This window comes from Eptatretus burgeri, chromosome 6 (genome assembly GCF_056783735.1).
Source record: "Eptatretus burgeri isolate ZD-2024b chromosome 6, Ebu_testis_v1, whole genome shotgun sequence".
NCBI classification, from domain to species: Eukaryota; Metazoa; Chordata; class Myxini; order Myxiniformes; family Myxinidae; genus Eptatretus; species Eptatretus burgeri.
The window spans coordinates 41037033-41057834 of record NC_140966.1 but is presented as its reverse complement, the minus strand read 5'-3'; the positions used below and the strand labels follow the sequence as shown (position 1 = coordinate 41057834).

Sequence of the window (20802 nt, the reverse complement as noted above, 5' to 3'; positions counted from 1 at the left end):
ACAGCGAGCAGCCTAATCCCTCTCTGCAGACCTTCACAGAATCATGAGCTGCTCCAACACTTAGAATGTCATTCAAACCTGGCAAACCTCCCTCTCACTCTCTGAAAGGACTGTGTGGCAAATCATCCTATCCACTTCCTTAATAAATCTGTTGAAGAAGATGAGTCCCTTAATCTCTTCAGCTTCACCATCAACGACAATCGCTCTTGAACAATTCATCTCAGAGTTGGGCTCCAAAGTCAGCCACCGTCATGCAACGTCCTTCCTTGGCAAATATAAACTTCTGAAAATCTATAAAGCCTTCATCTGCAGCTCGATGAAGTACTGCTCTCTTCTTTGGACTGAAGCCCCATGCCACAACTTTCATGTATTGATGCTGCGGAGACCAAGGTCCAGACAATCATTGGCATCTCCTGTGATGAAGTGGAACCAGAAGTGTAGCCTCGACGAGTCTCGACAGTGTATACAAAAAACAAACAAACAAAAAACGTGCAGAGTAAAACGAGTGTACATTTACATACGTGCGATATCTAATAAATAAAGAAGATATAAGCACACATGATGTTGGCCGAGGCTTCAGGCTTTGGCACGCTCACGAGGCTGTACCCTCAAAATGAAAGGTCCCAGAAGATAAAGAAAATGGGGAAACATTTGTACACGTCGGGTTTTAAAATAACGCTTTTTCTTGCAACAAAACATTGTTTTCCAGTCTCTGAATATTTTGAATAAAATAACTCCAACCCGTCATTTTTGACGGGCTTTTATACGAGTAAATATAGAATAGGCAAAAGGGAAGACGTCCTTAAAAAAAAAAAACTGCCGCTGTTAATTACCCAAATCAAAGGGGCTCAAGGGTCATTGTGGTCTACATCTGGGCCATAATTTGCCATTTTGGGAGTAGTACTGAATTGAGGATTTCAATAAATAGTCTCTTCTTGAATTAATGACTAGTTAATGCAATGATCTATCGGAAAAGACTTCCTCTGTCTGTGGTCAAACCTACAATTAGACTTTCCCTACAATGATGTAAAACTCATGGACGAGCTTACATGTGCAGCACATGCACATCAGAAGACGTCAGTTTACATTGAGATAAATTACAAGGACTTTAGGAAACAATGGACAAAGCAACAGTAAATGCGATTTGAAACTGAGACGCCACAATCACGAGGAAAGTGATCAGATGAAAGCCCCAAACAGAATAAAGGGGAGTTGGTGCCAGCACATGGTGTTTTTCTTCTTCTTCTTTCTTCTATAAGTTACTGCGACATGTCAAGTCCAACGATTAATCGTTGACCAACTTGGTTGCCCCTGTGCAGTACCATCGGCATCAAAAGGACAATTCAATAGCTTCCATTATACCACACCCTTCCTAGATAGGTCATTAATGACTTACAGGAATTATTAAAAAAAATAATCAATAACCACCAAGATTACCTGTGAACATCTTGACGAAGTCTTCACTACTGAGAAACATGTGCACATCTGGACTACTCGGTGCAGAGCCACAACCAGTGCTTCCTGCACCGTTCTTGAGGTCGAGGAACCAGGTTCCAGGATGCGACCCTAACAACAATAATCATCACCACCATTATTCATCATCATTGTCAACATACCATTGTGAAACAAATACACTGGTTCAAAACTATCACCTGTGAGCTCAAACTGGTAAAGTCCTCTCGTGTTTTGCACGGCTTCTTCTGTGACAAAGCTCTGGATAGCCTTGAAGGTCTTGGCAACTGGCTCAGATGATTCATCATCCACCTTCTGCTTCCCAGCATCTCCAGTCTCCTTTGTTTGTGTCGAACCTAAGGATTTGAAAAGCAAAGATGCTCATACATATAACAAAAGCCAACCTGTCTGGCGTTCCAATCTGAACACATGATGCTGGGATTTAATTTGAGCAGTGTGTTAATTTTTCCATGGTCTACAAACGGTCAGATTTTCCATAGCCACCAATCCATGTTCCCAGATGCGTTCTATAGCATTCATGTAAAAACTGTGGTGTCCAGAGAAGAAGCTGGAGCGCATGAGTTTGGAGGCACGGCATGTGGCACCATATTTCTGCACTAAATGTATCGCTGGATTACAAGCTCGGCATTTCACAGTATGGAAGCGCACCAAGCTGTCACACAGAATTATCAATGATTCTATGCCTTTGCGAGTTCAGGAGTAAAATGCCAAAGAGCATCCGAAGAGATACAAATATATTGCCATGTCTATGGGTACGTGCCGCACATGACATGGGTCCACAGGAATTTAGAATATCAGGAAACCCAAATAAGCAGCAACCATGTGGCTCGGAAGAAGACTCATGAAGGTAACCGAGCAGTTAAGAGGCGATCTTTATCTGAATTTGTTAAATCACCACAGTCGTTGCTGTGATGAGAAGTGAACAGACTCACAGAATTTAGCGTCAGCCATTCGAAAGCGCAAACTGACATTTATGGTTGCCAGATTAAACGCCAAAGGACAACGAGCTTAATCTAGTTTCCTTCCCTGTCTTTTGCCGAGATGATCACTAAATCTTATCACCCATGAAGCATACAAACAATGCGAAGGGGAGATTATAAATGATGATGGAACAGAGTGGGTGGATAAGGCCTTCCCTTTCTCCAGGCACCGTTGGCTTGTTTGTTTTTTTTGGATCTGACGTGCAGGCTTGGTGGTTCCCCCACACATGAAAGGCTCGAAGTGGGTGACTCGGGCGTCGCAGAATGACTCGGAATCTGAGCAACTTCGCTCCCTTTCAGATTCAGACTTTGGTTCTGCACCAGATTCTGACATTCCAAATGACATGCATGACATGCAGCAGTCTGTCGTCCCAGGCTGAACAGCATATTGAAGAATGTCTGCGGAATCTCGTGTGGAGTCAGGCAGCTAAAAATCTGGTGCAGAATGTCATATAGACTACTGGAGGAACCGGTGCAGAATGTTACACCGACTGCTGGAGGATCTGGTGCAGAATGTGAAACCGACTGCTGGAGGATCCGGTGCAGAATGTGAAACCGACTGCTGGAGGATCCGGTGCAGAATGTTACACCGAATGCTGTTGGGTCGGGTTCAGAATGTTACACAAACTGCTGGTAGATCCTGTGCAGAATGTTGTACATACTGCTTGAGGATCTGGTTCAGTATGTTCTGCTGCAGTACAACCCTGCTGGCTGTGCGTTCTCCAGCCACCATTCTTTCATCCCGAGTCCTCTCCCATTAGCTACCTTAATTTGTAGCCATTTTTCTTTGCTGATCACATAGCCTGATGTAGTGCAGGCCGAGCCTACCTCATGCTGGAATATCATTTACCACTGCCCAAAGCACATGAGTGAGTGTGTGATGTCTTTGGGAGAGACAGGTTTGCTATCGTGCAACTTCTTGTCATTATATGTTATTTCCATCCATCCATCGGGACCATACTTTGTGCAGAGCGTTGGTGCTGCCTAAGCAGTCTCCTTGGCTGTTGGACACAATCCTGGATGGGTCGCCACTCCGACACAGGATACCAGCATGCTGGCACTCATTTTGCCGACCTCAGAAGGATGACAGGCTGTCAACCCCACCTGGTATTAATTCAACATATGAGTGGTATTTGAACTCAGGGTCCGAGGATCCCAAGCCCACCACCCGAACCATGAAGCCAATACCAGGCATATATGTTATTTCCTTGTCCAATAAATTCTTCTTTTTTTTTTTTTGAAAGGAACATCCTGTACTTCACCCATTTTGTAACATGAACAATTGGGTACGGTTGAGGTCCCTGGAGAGTTCAATTATTGTAACTTTGATAAATGGTGAGGGAAAACAGGCCTGCAAAAAAAAAATAAAAGAAAGCTTTAGTTCAGCCATCCCGAGTTTCCCAGCATATGACTTTAAAAAATAATTTTCTTGCGAAACATTTGTCTCGATGCAATAAAAATTCTCATGGTTTTCTTCTTTCAAGAAAACTTTTTATTTTCAGGAAGAAAAAGTTTTTACCAAGAAAATTATTTTTGGCAGTGTGGCAGCAACCATCATGAGCGATTGCATTTCATTCGCAAGACTAGCTAGCATCCACAGGACATTGTGTATAAAACTCACGTGCAGGTAGAGACAAATTAGACCATCATACCTCCAATCTATACCTCATCAATTAAAAATTTTCATGCAATTTCCACATAATAATATAGTATTACTGAAAAAAAATATTTCATACAACTTTGACGTCCTGCCATTTCTTTGTTTTTTGACCTGTACGATTTTCCTTTTCAGAGTTTGGTGGTGTTATCATGGTATTTGTTCCCCGAGATTTCTCGCTCTGGAGCTCAACTACGCGATTGACAGTGAAGGAGAAGACAAAAGTGGTGGGTGGCTCTGTGCTACGAGGCAATCACATGTGGACACTCGCCAGAGATTCTGCCGGGAATACGACCTCAGAACACGTGATGGACCCACAAATCGTGCCATTCAACGTATTGTGAAACATTTTGAGCATAAGGATACAGTGCACAACCAGAGTAAGGGCAACAGTGGCAGGCCAGCATCAGTAACCAAGAGCCAAGCCAACAAAGATGTCGTGCGGGATTCTGCAGTGGACAGTCCTAAAAAGTCCACCAACTATTAGGCTCTCACGACCTCGAGCAGTGACTTACTGCAATAGCAATCAGTGATAGAAAATACCATGCCATAAGCTTTCAAGGAATGTTTGGTTCACATTGATGATGGTTTCTACTTCTGTATAAATATACATTTAAAGTTGCATCACTCTCTTTGAAACACCCTGTACTTGGGGATTTACGGTATTTCCTTGTGGGACTGGTTTCACTATTAGTAGATATGTTAAGTGACATTTGACTTCAAATCGTGATGCAAAGGTCCCCTTCGGCATGGAAGTTCCTCAGGGTCATAGAAACAAATTTATCCAAAGACACACGTCATATCTCAAAATCCAAGATGGCCGCCATCGACCATTTTGGAAAACATGGCCCAGTCATGAACAGTTTGTCATAGAAACTATTACGATACATGTTTTCTAACTAACTTGAGGTCACTGAACTCATTTGTGGTGACAATTTTGCTTTCTGATGGATTTAAAGGTCAAATCATAGACAAAAATACATAAATGTTACATTTTTTCTAAAATGTATGAGAAAAAAAATTGTGAGAATGAGACATGACTTAACATGTCTACTATATGATGGTTAGGTCAGACCCAACTCAGAAATGGTTTTCTCATGCTGAATTTAACTACACATGAGTTCGTCACATAATGTATCTATGTTATGTGACCTTTAATTTTAAATTTTTACTTTCAGATTCAAAGTGACTAATCCAAATGAGTTCCGATAACTGTGAAAGCACGCCTGCCACGATGGACTGGAGCCTATGTTTTATATGTCAATCAGACGAGACTCATAATCCAACTTCGGATCCCTCATCATCTGTTAAATTGAGAAACAATCATGAAAGACTTTTAGCCACTTACCGACAGGTTGTGAACAATATCCAGGAACTCAATGAATTAGGTGAGCTGCCTGATTTTGTATTCGTAGAGAATACTGGTGACAGTGATACTCAGAATATAGTGCAGCTGATGATGTCTAATTATGTAGTGTGGCACAAAGCTTGCAGGAATGCTGTCGCAATCAGAAAGTGCAGAGAGCCAGGAATAAGCATCAAGGACAAGCGCCATTTAGCCCGGTAAAAACTCGTGCAGCCAGGTCAGTCACACAGACATCACCCTCTACATCTTTGAGTGAACCAGTTGACACTCTGTGTCTCTTTTGTGATGAAGTGGGCAACAAGAAAGAGCTCAGAAAAGCTGCTACACTTGGCTTGGATAAAAAAAAAATCAATGACTGTGCTCAGCTGTTGGGCGACTGTTATCTAAACTGTCCACTGGTGACTTGATCGCTATCAATGCCATCTATCATCATGCGTGCCTGACTCAGCTGTATAGGAAAGTGGAGACGGTCGGATGTGACATCACTGATAGTCATAACATGCAGGTGATGCGAGCACATGTTCTCAATGAGTTACTTGACTTTATTGAAGATAACCATGGTTCAGGGGAGTCGTGAGCAATGGCTCATTTGACGACCCTTTATAACAAGCGTATTGCTGCTCTCGGCTTTCCCTACATCAAATGCAATACAACACGCCTTAGAGAGGACATTGAGCGAATGATTCCTGACATCAAGGCAGTAAAGATTAACCGTTCAAGGCAGTAAAGCTATAGTTGATATGAAAGACAATAGATCAACTGAAGTCTCCACCCTGCACAAAGCACCCAAGATCCTCCGTCGAGAATATCTTCAAATGCGGCAAGCTTTTACGGGTTCCTTCTCAACCTCATCTGAAGCTGAATCAATCCCAACCACTCTGCGTTCATTCCTGTACATGCTTCTTGATGGACCATCAATCGATCAGCCATCTCCTGGATCTAATCTAAGAAGTCGAAGGTTGCTCCATCAATTGGGCAGCAGATCATCTTCAACTCAGTTGCATGCAGATCCAAGAAACGTGACAGTGTTCCACGTCACAACAGAGATAGGGAAACACCAGCTTCGCTGTATACGCAAGAAGACTGCCTGGGCAGTGTGGCAGTCCATCCCTGAGCTCACGCTGCCTCTTGAGCAACTCTCATGCCCTAACCCCACCCTGGAAACGATCAATACTCACACATCTGTGCTCCAGAGATTTGTCTTGCTGCTATATGGTGTAACTAAGGAGAACATCACAACTGTGGATGCTGCTCGTCATTCCCTCTTCCTCCACCAAGGAAGAGACTTCGAGCACATGCCTCCAAGCAGCGATGCTCTGCATCAGCACCTTCTCAGAGTTGCACATCAGGTAATTAAATATACATCATTGGGGACATTAATCGTGCTCGAGATTGCTGAATTCATTTTTATTTCTTGAATCGCAAACATTTTATTAGCTATCTATACATTCTATCTAATCAGTAATTTATCTTGTTACTTCAGAGTGGACACATGTGGGGTAATACGCTTGTGAAAGCACCAGCTCCAGTATCTCTAACAGAATGGGGATGGCAGCAAGAAACACCAGATTCTGCGCCAACTCCAGTCTACACAACTCCCACCATTTCGCGGGACCTGGCAGAGCTTGCCATTTGCAAGTGCAAGACTGAATGTGAAGCTCCTTGTAAGTGCTGCGTGCAGAGACAGCGCTGTATGCTTCTCTGCAGATGTCAAGGTTCGTGTGCCCACACTGGCAGGATGTACCAGGATGAGAGAGAGGAGAAGAGGAAGAACGTGTAATTACGACATTGTGCGATGGATATAATCGAATTACCTCAAATTTTCTGTATGTGAAAAACAATAAAATGTTATAATTTGTATTATTTTTTGGATTTCACCTTTAAATGCATCTGAAATGCATAGCTGATGCCGGAAATGAATTCAGCGACCTCAATTTAGCTAGAAAACATGTCATAATAGTTTCTATGACAAACGGTTCAGGAGCTATGACTGGGCCATGTTTTCCAAAATGGTCGATGGTGGCCATCTTGGATTTTGAGATTATGACGTGTGTCTTTGGATAAATTTGTTTCTCTGACCCTAAGGAACTTCCATGCCAAAGGGGACATTTGCATCATGATTTGAAGTCAACACCCGATTTTGTGCACTTAACATGTCTACTATATGCTGATTATGTAAGTTTTGAACACAGCCACCATCGAATGGATCAAAATCTAAACTGAGTCTGAGGACTTCCCCAAATCATAACTATATACTAGCATACACAGTCTATATTAACAAGGTATCATAAAGTAATCAAGATACAGTTAAAGGTTGTTTGGGTCCATCATTCTTTTTCACATCTACATCTCAGCACTCCAATCTGTTACAAGTTTTGCCAAATAAGCAGCCTACTCCAGAAAGGACTTGAACGACACTCAGTAAAGTGCATACCTCTGCCAGGCTGAACAGTTTACGTTTTGTATCCCACTGAAAGGCCAGATCTGCATCCGGATCTTAACCAAAATCTAATCAGCTTGTTCTTGTCAACACACAACTCATCCACCAAGTTTGGCCATAATCCATCCACAACATTTTGAAATATCATGCTATATATCGTTTTGGTTCCATCACTCAATGGTGAAGAATCACTAAAAAAATTTTTTTTAACTTCTTGCATCTGGATCCGAATCTTCACCAAAATTAAATTACTTCCTCCTTGGCAAACACCCAACCTATCCACCAAATTTAGTCCAAATTCTTCCATAACTTTTTTTTTAGATATCATGCTATATACGTATCATTTTGGTCTTATCATTCAATAGTGAAGAATAAATTTTAAAAATTCTAATATCCGGATACTCACCAAAATTCAACCAATTTGTGATTGTCACGCACCCAACCTGTCCACCAAATTTCGTCCGAATCCGTTCATAACGTTTTGAGATATCCTTCTCACAGACAAACAAACAAACGGACAGAGGTTAAAACATAACCTCCATCCACCTTCGGTGATGAAGGTAAAAAATCTGCATCCCAAATGCATATAGGACAGCAGTGCTTTAAGAAAGCATGCTCCAGGATGTGGTCCTCCTTGCTGGAACTGCATCAGAATGGAAATTTTCAGTTTCGACTTTGCTGGAAATTGAACCATGAACCAGATTATAGAGGTAGAACTATCTATCCTGGCTCTTGGTGGAGCCAAAATAATTCCCCCAAAAAACCATCTCCATTATGCTGCTGACATTGGTACGTGGTACATGTTCACCAAGCATATATGCTTGGGATTTTTGCAAATTTATTTAAACTTCCATAAATCTATTGGCATTTTGTCATCCACTGCTCTATATGTAACATAATTACTTCGAGAAAGGAAGAAAGATTTATAATGCACAAACATTTACATTTCTTTTGCCGTACAAGAGCCATTGCATTTGAAAGTTTTCAGTGCTGTCAGCTGTTTACAGCCAAATGCGGTGCAATTAAAAGCCAGCTGATGGAACCTCAAGGCCATGGGCGAATGCTGCAAAATCGAGCTTTCAGCAACAGCAGCAATTCTAGTTTCTATTCTGCACAAAAATATCAAAATCATTGCTTGCTTGTTTTCACAGATATGAACCATATTCAGGCATGAAGCAGACAGGAACTACATCAAAAGCACAATAACCAACTCTTAGAACTGGATACTGTGAGAACTTTAATGTGTACAAATAATCATAAGCACATGGCACAGGCAGCTTAACAGTCTGATGTATTGAATTAGCATCCCATGTGTAGAATGTGATGGCAGTTTGGGGATTTGAGCAAATATAGTCATTCAGAAGCAGTCAGCATGCAACCAACTCCACAAGTGGAATGATACTGGTGGAAGAAAGGCAATTTTGAAAGAATTTGCTTTGTGAGCACCAATACGGTTTTGAATTTCAAAATCACAAGATTGTTCATTTAATTCCAAGATCTCTTGGAGGTTCGAGAATTTGTCATAATCATTGTTCCGGAGTGTTAGCAGGTTCTAGAATTCAACTTTAAGCCGATGCATCTTGGTCACAATGATGTAGCTGAGTTTTATCTCCAATGTCCATTCACTTCAAGAAAAAAGTTTATCTGCTGAATGGTCAGATAATGTATATTTAGGCTTCACACAAAAGGAAAAAAAAAAAAAAACAGAAAAGCATAACATTACTTAATCTCCAAGAAGAAATGATAACACACCAATAATGTTGTTTAAAATATTGGTAAGCCAACATTGCATAGACATGTCATGCACGTGGGACGGTAAATGCCACACATCAGACTATTAAGCTGCCTCTGCCATTTGCTTATGATTATTCAGACATTCAAGTTTTCATGGTATTCAGTTCCAAGAGTTGGAAATGCCACTTTTGCACATCACCACAAAGATGTGCAACATTTCACAAGGGATCATTTCAGGTAATGTTACTGTCATTGCATTCACTCAATGAGGAAATGAAATTTAAAAAAAAAACACTCAACATGCATTTGCATGAGTCTACATTCTGTTGAACAATATCCAAGTACCTTGCCCACTGGTGTCTCCGATCACAGCCAAATTCTGCATCCCTTCCACGTCATCCAAGAAGAAATCTGGAAGTAGTGGGTGCCCTGTGGGATAGGGATAGGAATATTGGTGACATCTTGATGCATCTGATGCTTACACATTGAGATTGCTGGATAAGTCTGTGAGCTTTAAGCATTTCTGTTTGTAGCATGTCTCAGACACTTCTTAATCACAAAGTTGATAGACTCAGAATGTAGGGATGGTATTGAAAAACGATGACGACAACCTTCGACGTCACAACGTCACCAGATATGCCTCCGCCTACGTTATTACGTCATAATGCATGTACCAAGTTCGATTTAAATCCATGAACCCAGATATAAAATATTAAATAATTCTCCCAGCCAGACCATGCAACCAATCAGGTTGAAATTTTAAACATATATTCCACATGTCTACTCAATCATAATTGCGACCTTTCACATCGATTGATGAAGCGGTTCAAGAGAAAGATTTTTTTAAAGAATTTCGTTCAAACTAATAAGTTTGCCAGACTGTGTGACCTATTAATTATTCCTGAACACCCTGGTATCCCCAAGGCTTGGGGAACATATTCGTGAAGTTTCCCCTTGATCTGTCAAGCCGTTCTGCAGAAGAAGATTTTAAAAAGTTTATTCTTCAAAAAAAATCATAGCTGCCAAGCCATGTGACCTATGACATCATAGGTGGAGAACTTTTGGTTCCTCATGGATCAGTGATCATACCTGTAAAGTTTCACCTCGATCTGTTCAGCCGTTATGGAGAAGAATATTTTTGAAGGTTTTATGCTAAAAAAAACATGGCTGCCAAACCATGTGACCGATGACATCATCATTCTTTTGCCAATTATAATTTAGCCGAAGATGACCCTCAAAATTTTTCATACTGATCGGATAAAGCATTTGACATATGACATCATGACATCACATGGAAGCCACGGATGACATCAAAAAAGAAAAAAAATCAATCTTGCTTCCCATGGGGAGTACTTCGCACGAGCCAAGTTTCAATTTTTGTAATGGAGCGGTTTCGGAGATACAGAGGTCCAAAGTTTTTCCTTTTTTCCAACATGGCTGCCATACGACGTGTCATATGATGTCATAGTTATCATAAAAACATTCCACATGAGTAGTCGCATCCCTGGTGAACATTGTGTGAAAATTTTAGGGTGAAAAAAAACTATGCTTCCCCCACTTCGATACAACCCTGCTTCGATCGGACACCTGACCAATGACGTCCTCTTTATCAAATCAAATTCAGAATGGGTGGCCGACCGATCACGTCTTTGGCATTTCAGGTTGATCGGATAGGGCTTTTTGTCCAACATGGCTCTGAAACCATGTGACCGATGATGTTGAAATTTTCAACCAATATTCCCCATTCCAAGTCGATCATATTGACAAAAATGATTTCTCTGAAACCACTGAGCCTTTTGATGTGAGACTTTGATGATTCACTACTGTTACTACAAATATTTTATTTAACAATGATCTCATCAGTCACATGATGTGGCAGCTACGTTGGTTTTAAAGAAATAATTAAACAATTATTTCTCTGAAAACATTTCATTTAACAATTACTCGACTTTGCAGTTATGATCCACTGCCCTTGCTGCATACAACTGACTTAAAAATGACGTCATCAGTTAAGTGATGTGGCAACCAGATTAGTTTCAAGGAAAATACTACAAAATTATATTTCAGAAACCGCTATTAGCAATCGATGCAAAACTTTGAAGTTGTGATTCACTGCCCTTGTCAATGTAACGCAACATGTTTCATATTGATGTGTTAAATGGTTTTGGAGAAATGGGTTTTTTTAAATAATTTTCGCTTTTCAACCTAATATGGCTGCCAAACCATGTGACCAATGGCATTGAAAATTTGGACTCTGCCCAAGATTTGGTCGAGGATCACGTGTGTGAAGTTTTGTTTTGATCGGATAAGGTTCGTTTTTCCATCCAAGATGGCTGCCACACCACGTGACCTATGACATCATTTCCACACTGTATGCAGGTATATGGTTTGATGATGCTTGGTAAATTTCACTTCGATCAGATAAGCGGTTCCAGAAAAAAAACATTATTTAATATTTCTCTTCAATGCAATATGGCCGCCAAACCATGTTACATCAATTATTCTTTATCATCCCAATATCCCCAAGTCATGGGTAAGATGGCTGTGAAGTTTCCCCTCAATATGTCCAGCTGTTCTGGAGAAGATGATTTTTGAAGGTTTGAGGGTAAACCCAAGATGGCTGCCAGACCATGTGACCTATAACAAAATAAGTTATTAAACTGTACTCAGCATGGGTAGTCGATCATTTATATGCAGTTTCACTTCGATCTGTAAAACGGTTCTGGAAAAGATTTCCCTTTTTTAACAATATGGCTGCCAAACCATGTGACGAATGACATCATAATGATTTTTTGTGTGTTGAAATGTTTCCCCGAGAATCCTCGATTAACCTCACAAATTTTCATACTGATCGAATGCAGAGTTCCACTTGTCGAATTTTGACCAGGATACCACTTCACCAATCACGCCATAATCAAATCACCCATTCCCTATGCAGAGTAGTTGCAAGATGCCAAGTTTCAATTTTTTTTCATCTTGTGGTTTAGGAGATACAGAGGTCCAAAGTTTTTTCTGTTTTTCTAACATGGCTGCCACCCCACATGACCTATGACATCATAATTAGCATTAAAATTTTTTGCATGATGAGTTGCATCAATGGCCAAAATTTCGCGTCAATCGGATAAGCGGTTGCAGAGAAAACAGAGAATATTCGCATGGACGTAAGTAGTACGTACAGACAGACAACCTGAAAACATAATACCACCGACGACATCATCACCAGAGGCATAAAAGTGCCCTTCCACTCTGTCCGCACCGTTCCCCGAAATACCCACTCTACTGGACTCGATAACCTTCTGATCTGAAAAGGCAGAAAAAGTTATATCAGGCATTGACCCTGCTTAGGTGATGGGGCCCAGATGGCAGCAGTGCCCATATTCTCAAATTCTGCCCTGCTGTTCTTGCTTCCTCTCAATCTGCCATCTTCAGTCTGCCCTTCAAATTTGCCCACTTCCCCTCTGCAAGAAGGTCACAAATATCACTCCTGCTGACAGGAAGGGTGCAAAACCAGACCCCTGCAATGATAGGCAAGTGAGCTTGCTTCCAATTATAAGTAAAATCATCATCACTGCTCCTGATGTCATCTTTCTTATTATATTTTCAAACAGTCTGATCTCTGACCATCTGTTTGGGTTCTGTCCTGGTTACTCAACTATGGACATGTTTCTACTCCTCTTTCAGCAATGGATGGAGGTCCTCAATCTCAAACGAGGGTATAAAACAGTCTCCCTAGAGATATCCCAGGCATTAAACAGTCTGGCATCCTGATTTGCTTGCCAAGCTCTCTGCCTGTTGCATAAAAGGCCACCTTAATTCCTGGATTTATGACTTCCTCCACTCACACAGTCAACGTGTTTTCATTAATGGATCCCTCCCCTTCCCTCTCCCAGTCGAGGCTACAATTCACCAAGGCAGTGCCCAGTCTAGTTACTCATCTCTACAAATTACCTTCCTGATGCTCTCTAAAACGCTCTATTCTTTTTTGCGGATGATTCGAAATTGGGTCATACAATACCCCCATCCCTTTATTAAGCAAACAGCAGCCGCATCTCTCCCTCTGCCGATCTGGAAATGATTTGACACTCGTTTGATAAATGGAACATACCCTTCAATCTTGTAAATTATCAAACTTACCCTATCACTCTGAAATGGAGAGGTGAGTTTGTTTGGCGATCATTCCATTCGTCATCCACTGGAAGAGGTTCAGTCTCTTGAACATCTTGGCCTCACCATCAGCCAGTATCGTTCCTAGGCTGAATGCATAACAAAACTGGCCTCCAAAGCCAGCTGAAGACTGAGCATCCTCCGTTGATCCAGGTCATTCATTGTAAAACCAGAGAGCAAGGCCATTATCTGTGGCTTAATGCAGTACTGCTCTTTGCTATGGGCTGGTGCTTCATCATAATATCCTTCTTGGATCTTGTAGAATCTAAAGCTCTCAAAAGGATTGGAATATCCCATAATGAAGTCGAAGCACAGGCTCTGTTGTTGTCACATCTCAGACAGGTGGATGGTCTCTCAGTTTTCTACCATCTATTCTCCAATACTGCCCTTTCTGCTCCCCGTCTTTTAACCCTTCCTATGTACTACAGGATGGACACGTTCTTCTAGTAACCCCCTCCTGGCAAATTTTAAAAACCAGGCTGACCGCACATCTCAACACTTTTATTCCTCACTTCTCCAGTCTACAGAACCACCTTCCATACATGCTGTTTTTATGTCTCTCGTTTGTTTTGCCCAATTGTTGACCCAATAGCCCACTGTCAATTTAACCTTACTCTTCCATTAGCCTCACTCTTATAGAAAAAAAGAAAAAAAGAAGCTTGAATGAAATTAAAATCTTGAAATTAAAGTTCCAATAAGAATTTCCTAAACATATTTTAGAGAGCCAAAAAGCTGCTCAAGCTTAGCAATGATCCGTGAAACTGACTGGCACATCAGTTTCAGAAACTACATAATAAAGGAGATGACATGAATGTGATCAAGGTTGAAATCTGCAAGAGTTTCAGCAAGAGGGTTTTCAGTGTCTGTCGGTTTCCCTCTTTCCTTGTTCTGATGAATGGTAAAGTCTGAAATGCTAACTCTTCTTTCATTCATGGCTGATAAACTACCATTTTAAAAAGGTTTGTGGTATTTGTTTTATTTGTTTTGATCAAGCAATAGCTTGTGTGCATTCAAGAAAAATCTGCAAAGTAATTTGCCAAATATATATATATATATATATATATATATATATATATATATATATATATATATATATATATATATATACATATATACATTAATTTTCCTGAAAGTATTTTATTAAAAAAAATTTGATTTGTACATGCGAAACAGGGCATTGACCAGCCAACGCCTTCACCGATTCAGTCTGACCAATTTCTTTGTCCAATTCAGACTCAATAAAAGCAGTCATATTTGGTCACACAGACTATCACAGTCCTGCATTGCAATGCAGTTGTCAATATTGGAACAAGGATCCCTAACAGCAGCAACATTAGTGTGCTCTCCCACAATCACGATAGAAAGAACACTGTGCCATAATAGCTTAACTTGGCTGATCAGTTAAAGCAACATTAGATGTGGCTTCATCATCACGATTGGTTTGTGTAATTATAGTAGTGGTGCCTGCATCCAAATGGCAAGGAGTCATTTGACACTGCTGGATTATCCAGCAAAACAGAGCTACCTGGTGGTGCTAAACCATCTACCAATATATGCCAATTTAGCGGAAGATAGAGAAAGACATGCACAGGTTGGTTGAACGAGAAAATCAGGGGTTTTATCAGATCCAAATGGTTGAGTGCATCGGATTACAAATGTTTCAGCAAATCCAATTCAGACTCAATAAAAGCAGTCATATTTGGTCACACAGACTATCACAGTCCTGCATTGCAATGCAGTTGTCAATATTGGAACAAGGATCCCTAACAGCAGCAACATTAGTGTGCTCTCCCACAATCACGATAGAAAGAACACTGTGCCATAATAGCTTAACTTGGCTGATCAGTTAAAGCAACATTAGATGTGGCTTCATCATCACGATTGGTTTGTGTAATTATAGTAGTGGTGCCTGCATCCAAATGGCAAGGAGTCATTTGACACTGCTGGATTATCCAGCAAAACAGAGCTACCTGGTGGTGCTAAACCATCTACCAATATATGCCAATTTAGCGGAAGATAGAGAAAGACATGCACAGGTTGGTTGAACGAGAAAATCAGGGGTTTTATCAGATCCAAATGGTTGAGTGCATCGGATTACAAATGTTTCAGCAAATCCATCATTTTTGTGGAAAAAAAAGTCTCAGCAAATATTAAATTTGACGGATCACCATGGTGTTCCTCAGGGTTCCTCAGTGTTCCTCAGTGTTCACTGCTGATGGGGATTCAGCATGAGAATGGTCATTGTTGACACTTTAAAACATTCGCAGATTCAACATTCATACTCTAAGCACAACATTCAGAGGTTATTGAAGGCTTCATAACAGGAGAATCTTTAACTGATGGAACACAGTCATCATCAGGAAGTCAAATGAACAGTCTGTATGAGATCAATGTTGATTGATCGGATCGGATCCGTGGCTCTGAGGATCGGATCGGATCTAAAAAAAATAACAGGAATTTTGTTATTGAAGGCTTCATAACAGGAGAATCTTTAACTGATGGAACAGTCATCATCAGGAAGTCAAATGAACAGTCTGTATGAGATGGATAACTATCGCATGAAAGCAGACCAAATTTGCAAGCATTAGATACCAGGTCTATTCCAGGTAAGCTTTGTATTGCAGCATCAATACCGAGTGAAATTACACAACTTATGGGTTGGGTTGTTGCTTTGAAGTCAATACTGCTTCTGTGCTGGATTATCAGGAATGATTTTCCTTTTCCTTGAGGAAAGGCGAGGGTGAAACCATCCTAAACATTTGATAAGTTAGTTGACTTTTCTGGATTACAAGAATGCAAATCATTATTGGAAACAGCGACAGGAACTGATGGTAGAAGAGTCATTATCGTCAAGAGTAGGTTCATCACACAACAAAATGGCCTTTGGTCAGGAGCATTCAAGGTGACCAAAATCACCACCATTCAGAACATTTGAATGAGTCAGTGGATACATACACATGGTAATCATGGTTGTCTATTTTTAGCTTATCTGGCATTGGAATTCCCAGATAAGGTCATCGTGCACCGTCTGTCCATCCGTCCATCCATCTCCTATTTGGACTTCTGTGACCAAACCGCTGGGCCGATCCAGATAAAATTTGGCAGCAAAGTTCTGCTCCTGACTGGTAATGGAGATTGCAAAGCTCGTTCCCATCACGTGACTTTAAGTAGGCCAAAATGGCGGATTTAGTAAATTCTTTCAAAAAAAAAAAATCTTCTCCAGACCCACCAGTGAGAATGCTACCAAATTTGGGTAGCAATATTAAGCCAGAGTAGGGATGGTAAATTGTGGAGATCATGCCGATCACGTGACCAGAAGTGTGTCAAAATGACGGAATTAGTACATTTTTGTGAACATCGTGTAAATTCCTTCAAAAATCTGCTTCTCCAGACCCACCAGTCAGAATGCTACCATATTTGGGTTCCAACATTAGGCCAGGGCCCAGATAAGCAACAGCTCCAGTGGTCCTTTTAAATCTTCCTATTTTGAATTTAAAGGCAACATTCAAAGTTTTATCAACATCTGTCAGAGGAATGACCATTTATATTTTCTTCTGAAAGACATCATATATTTGGCCCATTCATCCTGGCGACACAAAGGTAACATGGTAATTTTGGAAACTACAGCACCATAATAACACAGAAGGGAAACTAGTTTCTCATTTTTCAAAAACAGGGGAACATTTGAAATAATGTCGTTAAAGGAGAACCCAAACACTCAGACCACCTCGACGCTAATCTAGTCCTTGATATCCTACAAAAGATATATATATATATATATCTCTTTTTCCGATTTATAAAGCAAGTAATTTTGCGATTAAAAGTCAAAATCTTCTTCTTCTTAAAGATTAGCCATGATGTGGAACTCAGAAGTCGACCGCCATATTTGTACTATCTACGCGTTACATTGTGGTACGATTTAACTCAAACGGTGAGTAATTTTCGATTTTCCACAAATATGCCAAGTCGATGCATTCTTGGTGGATGTAATAATACAAACCGAGAAGGTTCCATGCCACACAAATAGCTGAAAGACCCTAAGTTTGCCAGAAGTTGGACAAGGATTGTCCGAAATAACTGTGTCGGGCCGACAAAATGTTCGCTTTTGTGATCGGAACATTTTACAGAGCACTGTTATGAAACAACGTAGATGGATAGATCTTGTGGTTATCCACCAGGATTGAGAGGATGCCATCCCCACGATTAAGTGAAAGAAACAGCCGTCACTCAAAACTGGAAGACCATCTCTACCGTGATACCAACACATGTACACAGGCAATTTGAGCAATAAGTGAAACACCTGTGTTGGCTGCCGGAGACCGATCTCACCTCGCTGGATGTGCTGGCTAACACTGCCATCACCTTGCCAAACGCATACGAATTGCTCGAAAACCTAGATTCCAGTGTCTCAGATGCCATCACGTCAATTCAGAGATCCAATAAATTACCACCCAAGGAGAAATTGAATTCAGTCCGATTGGCATTCAAGAAAAGAGAGAGAATGATAATTTGTATATCTGAAATGTTTATGTCGTTCTCATAATTTTGTTCCAAGGGCTCTTTTCAGAATCTTCACTGAACCTCTGACAGCCTCAATTGTAACTCGTTTCGAGTGATATTCCTCAGAATGCTTTTTAAGAACTCAATAAGTGTTCTTTAATTATTCCTGCAGTTCCGACTATCACTGGTACAATTTCAGCTTTCTTCAATTTCCAAGTCCTCTTGACCTCACTTTTCAGATCCTGGTAGTTGTTCATTTTCTTGATTTCTGCAGCAAGTTAGTCCAAAGTCATTGGGAACTGAAACCTCAATCAACAATGCTGACTTTTCCTTTTTGTGTGTGAGCACTATGTTTGGACGTAATGCTTTGTTTGGAATGTTCACACTTGATGGGATCATCTTGTCAGGTGTGAGCATTATATGTTCATTTTCAAGGATCAGATTTGGTTTGTGTTTCCACGATTGTTCTGGGACCGGGATGTTGAAATATTTACAGATGTGCCAATGGATGACCCCACACACACCGTCATGTCTTTCTGTGTATAGCTGTTCTGACATGAGGTTTTTTTTACATCCCAAAAGGAGGTGACTGGTACTTTGTTTCTCCCCCATAAAACCTGCATTTCGCCGATTGGCTCAATCCTGACATTTTCTTAAAGGCATTAGTGTAGTATCCTTGGGCATGGGCATTTACGATGACTCATTCTCCATCCCAACTAATTTTATCTCTTCTGAGCCATTCCAATGAGCCTTCCTTTTCCATACCTATCCTGTAAAGCTCTTTTTTTAGGAAAAAAAAAATCTTAACAGTCTTTTGTCTTATTTTTGTAGTTTTCCTTTGATTTTTTTTTTTTAATCTGCAATCATTGGGGCTGTGTTTGTTTCTGTTTAATTTCCCTGTGTAGTATTGATCATTTGCACCTGTTTTTGGAAGTTTGTTGCTAAATGGATTAAGGATCCCTTTTCTGGTTTGTTGTTTTCTTTCTCATGCACAAATCTCATCCAATAGTCTGTTGAGGTTTTCACATACTCTGCTAGTCCTACACAGGTTGTTCTGTGCACTTGGTTAAGCTTCACAAGACTGCCTCCTCCTCGTCTCGGTAAGTACAATGTCAGTATGCATTGGCGTTTGTAGAATATCTTGTGAACAGTTAGAAGTTTCCTTGTTTTGGTGTCAAAATTGGTGATCTCCAATTGTGGCCAGTTTATAATTACACAGCTATATTGGGATACTGGCACTGCAAATTGGTTTATAGCTTTGGTTTTGTTTCTTGAAGAGGGGGATGACTTCAGAATTAGTCATATTTTGCATGGGTACTCTTTGCCGATTATTTTATACATTTTTTTGTGTTGTACCTGGGGACCTTCTTCTATCCAGAAGTATTTGTAGGATGCTTCGTTTTCTCGTTCCTGTATTGTTGTACTTTAATCGATTGAGATGTTGACTGTTCTTTTTGTTTTTTTCCTCATAGAAATGTGTATTTGGCACATTGTTAAGAGCAAACTCCATTTGAATGTCCTCCGAGTACTGCTTTACCAGTTTTAGTTGATCTGCCAATTTTTTATCATTCGGTGCGAAGAGTTTTAGATCATCCATTTACAGTAGTTGTGTCACCTTTCTCATTTCTTTGGTGATTTTCTGTTACATGTCACACTGCATCCATGTCCTGTTTATTGAAGACGTTACTCAGTGGATCCAGAGCCAAACAAAACAGGAGGAGGGGAAGGCTGTCACCTTGGTAGATACCACGTCGTATCTTTACACCTGGGATTTCAATCATTTCTTCTAAGTAAGTTAGTATCAGCGTTGTGTTCCAGAATGTCATTGCTCCATCAGTGTGAACATTTGGGAATCAATTTTGTATAATTGCATGCATTTTATAATCCATGCATATGGGATACCGTCAAAGGCCTATTTTTTATAATCTATCCAAGCTGTGGATAAGTTGGTTTGTCAGAGCTTGCAGTTTTCGAGTATGGTTTTGTTTAACATTGTTCCACAGCATCCTCTCTTACATCCATCCATTCTGTTCTGCCTCTAAAGCTCCTTGTTGAGAGAGGTGGTCACAAATTGCATCAGAGATTATACCTGTTAAAAGTTTGTAAGTTGTTGGTAGGCATGTTATTGGTCTGTATTTGCTGGGTATTAGCTGGGTTTCTTCAGATTTCGGAATTAGTCGTGTTTCCTTCTGTGAACCATTCAACCATTAGCTGTTCTCCTTTGAGGACTTTGTTAAATGCTCAAGCGTTGTGAAGGTAGAAAGCATGCAGTTGCTTTAACCAGAAGTTTGGATCCCATCCGAGCCTGGGCATTTGAAGTTCGGTACTTTTGCGAGACGTTTTCTAATTTTCTCTTCATCAATTGTCATTGGCTGCATTTCCTGCAGATGTTGATGTTTCTTTTCCAAGTGTGGTATCCAATCTGCTTTTGTGTTATGTTCTTTTTAGTCTTCAAATATACCTTTCCAAAATATTTCTCGGTCCTCTG

The 20802-nt window shown here is 40.5% G+C and overlaps 1 protein-coding gene across 1 annotated transcript in view; it reads right to left on the bottom strand.

Annotated features, from left to right (window-relative positions):
- HSDL2 (hydroxysteroid dehydrogenase like 2) overlaps positions 1–20802 on the bottom strand; it is a 144955-nt gene that overhangs the window by 88265 nt on the left and 35888 nt on the right. The window contains exons 8-10 of the mRNA XM_085884671.1: positions 9996–10079; positions 1653–1808; positions 1438–1566 (exon numbers count right to left, since the gene is read on the bottom strand). Coding sequence (XP_085740797.1) covers positions 1438–1566; positions 1653–1808; positions 9996–10079 — 369 coding nt within the window. The remainder of the gene's footprint in view (positions 1–1437; positions 1567–1652; positions 1809–9995; positions 10080–20802) is intronic.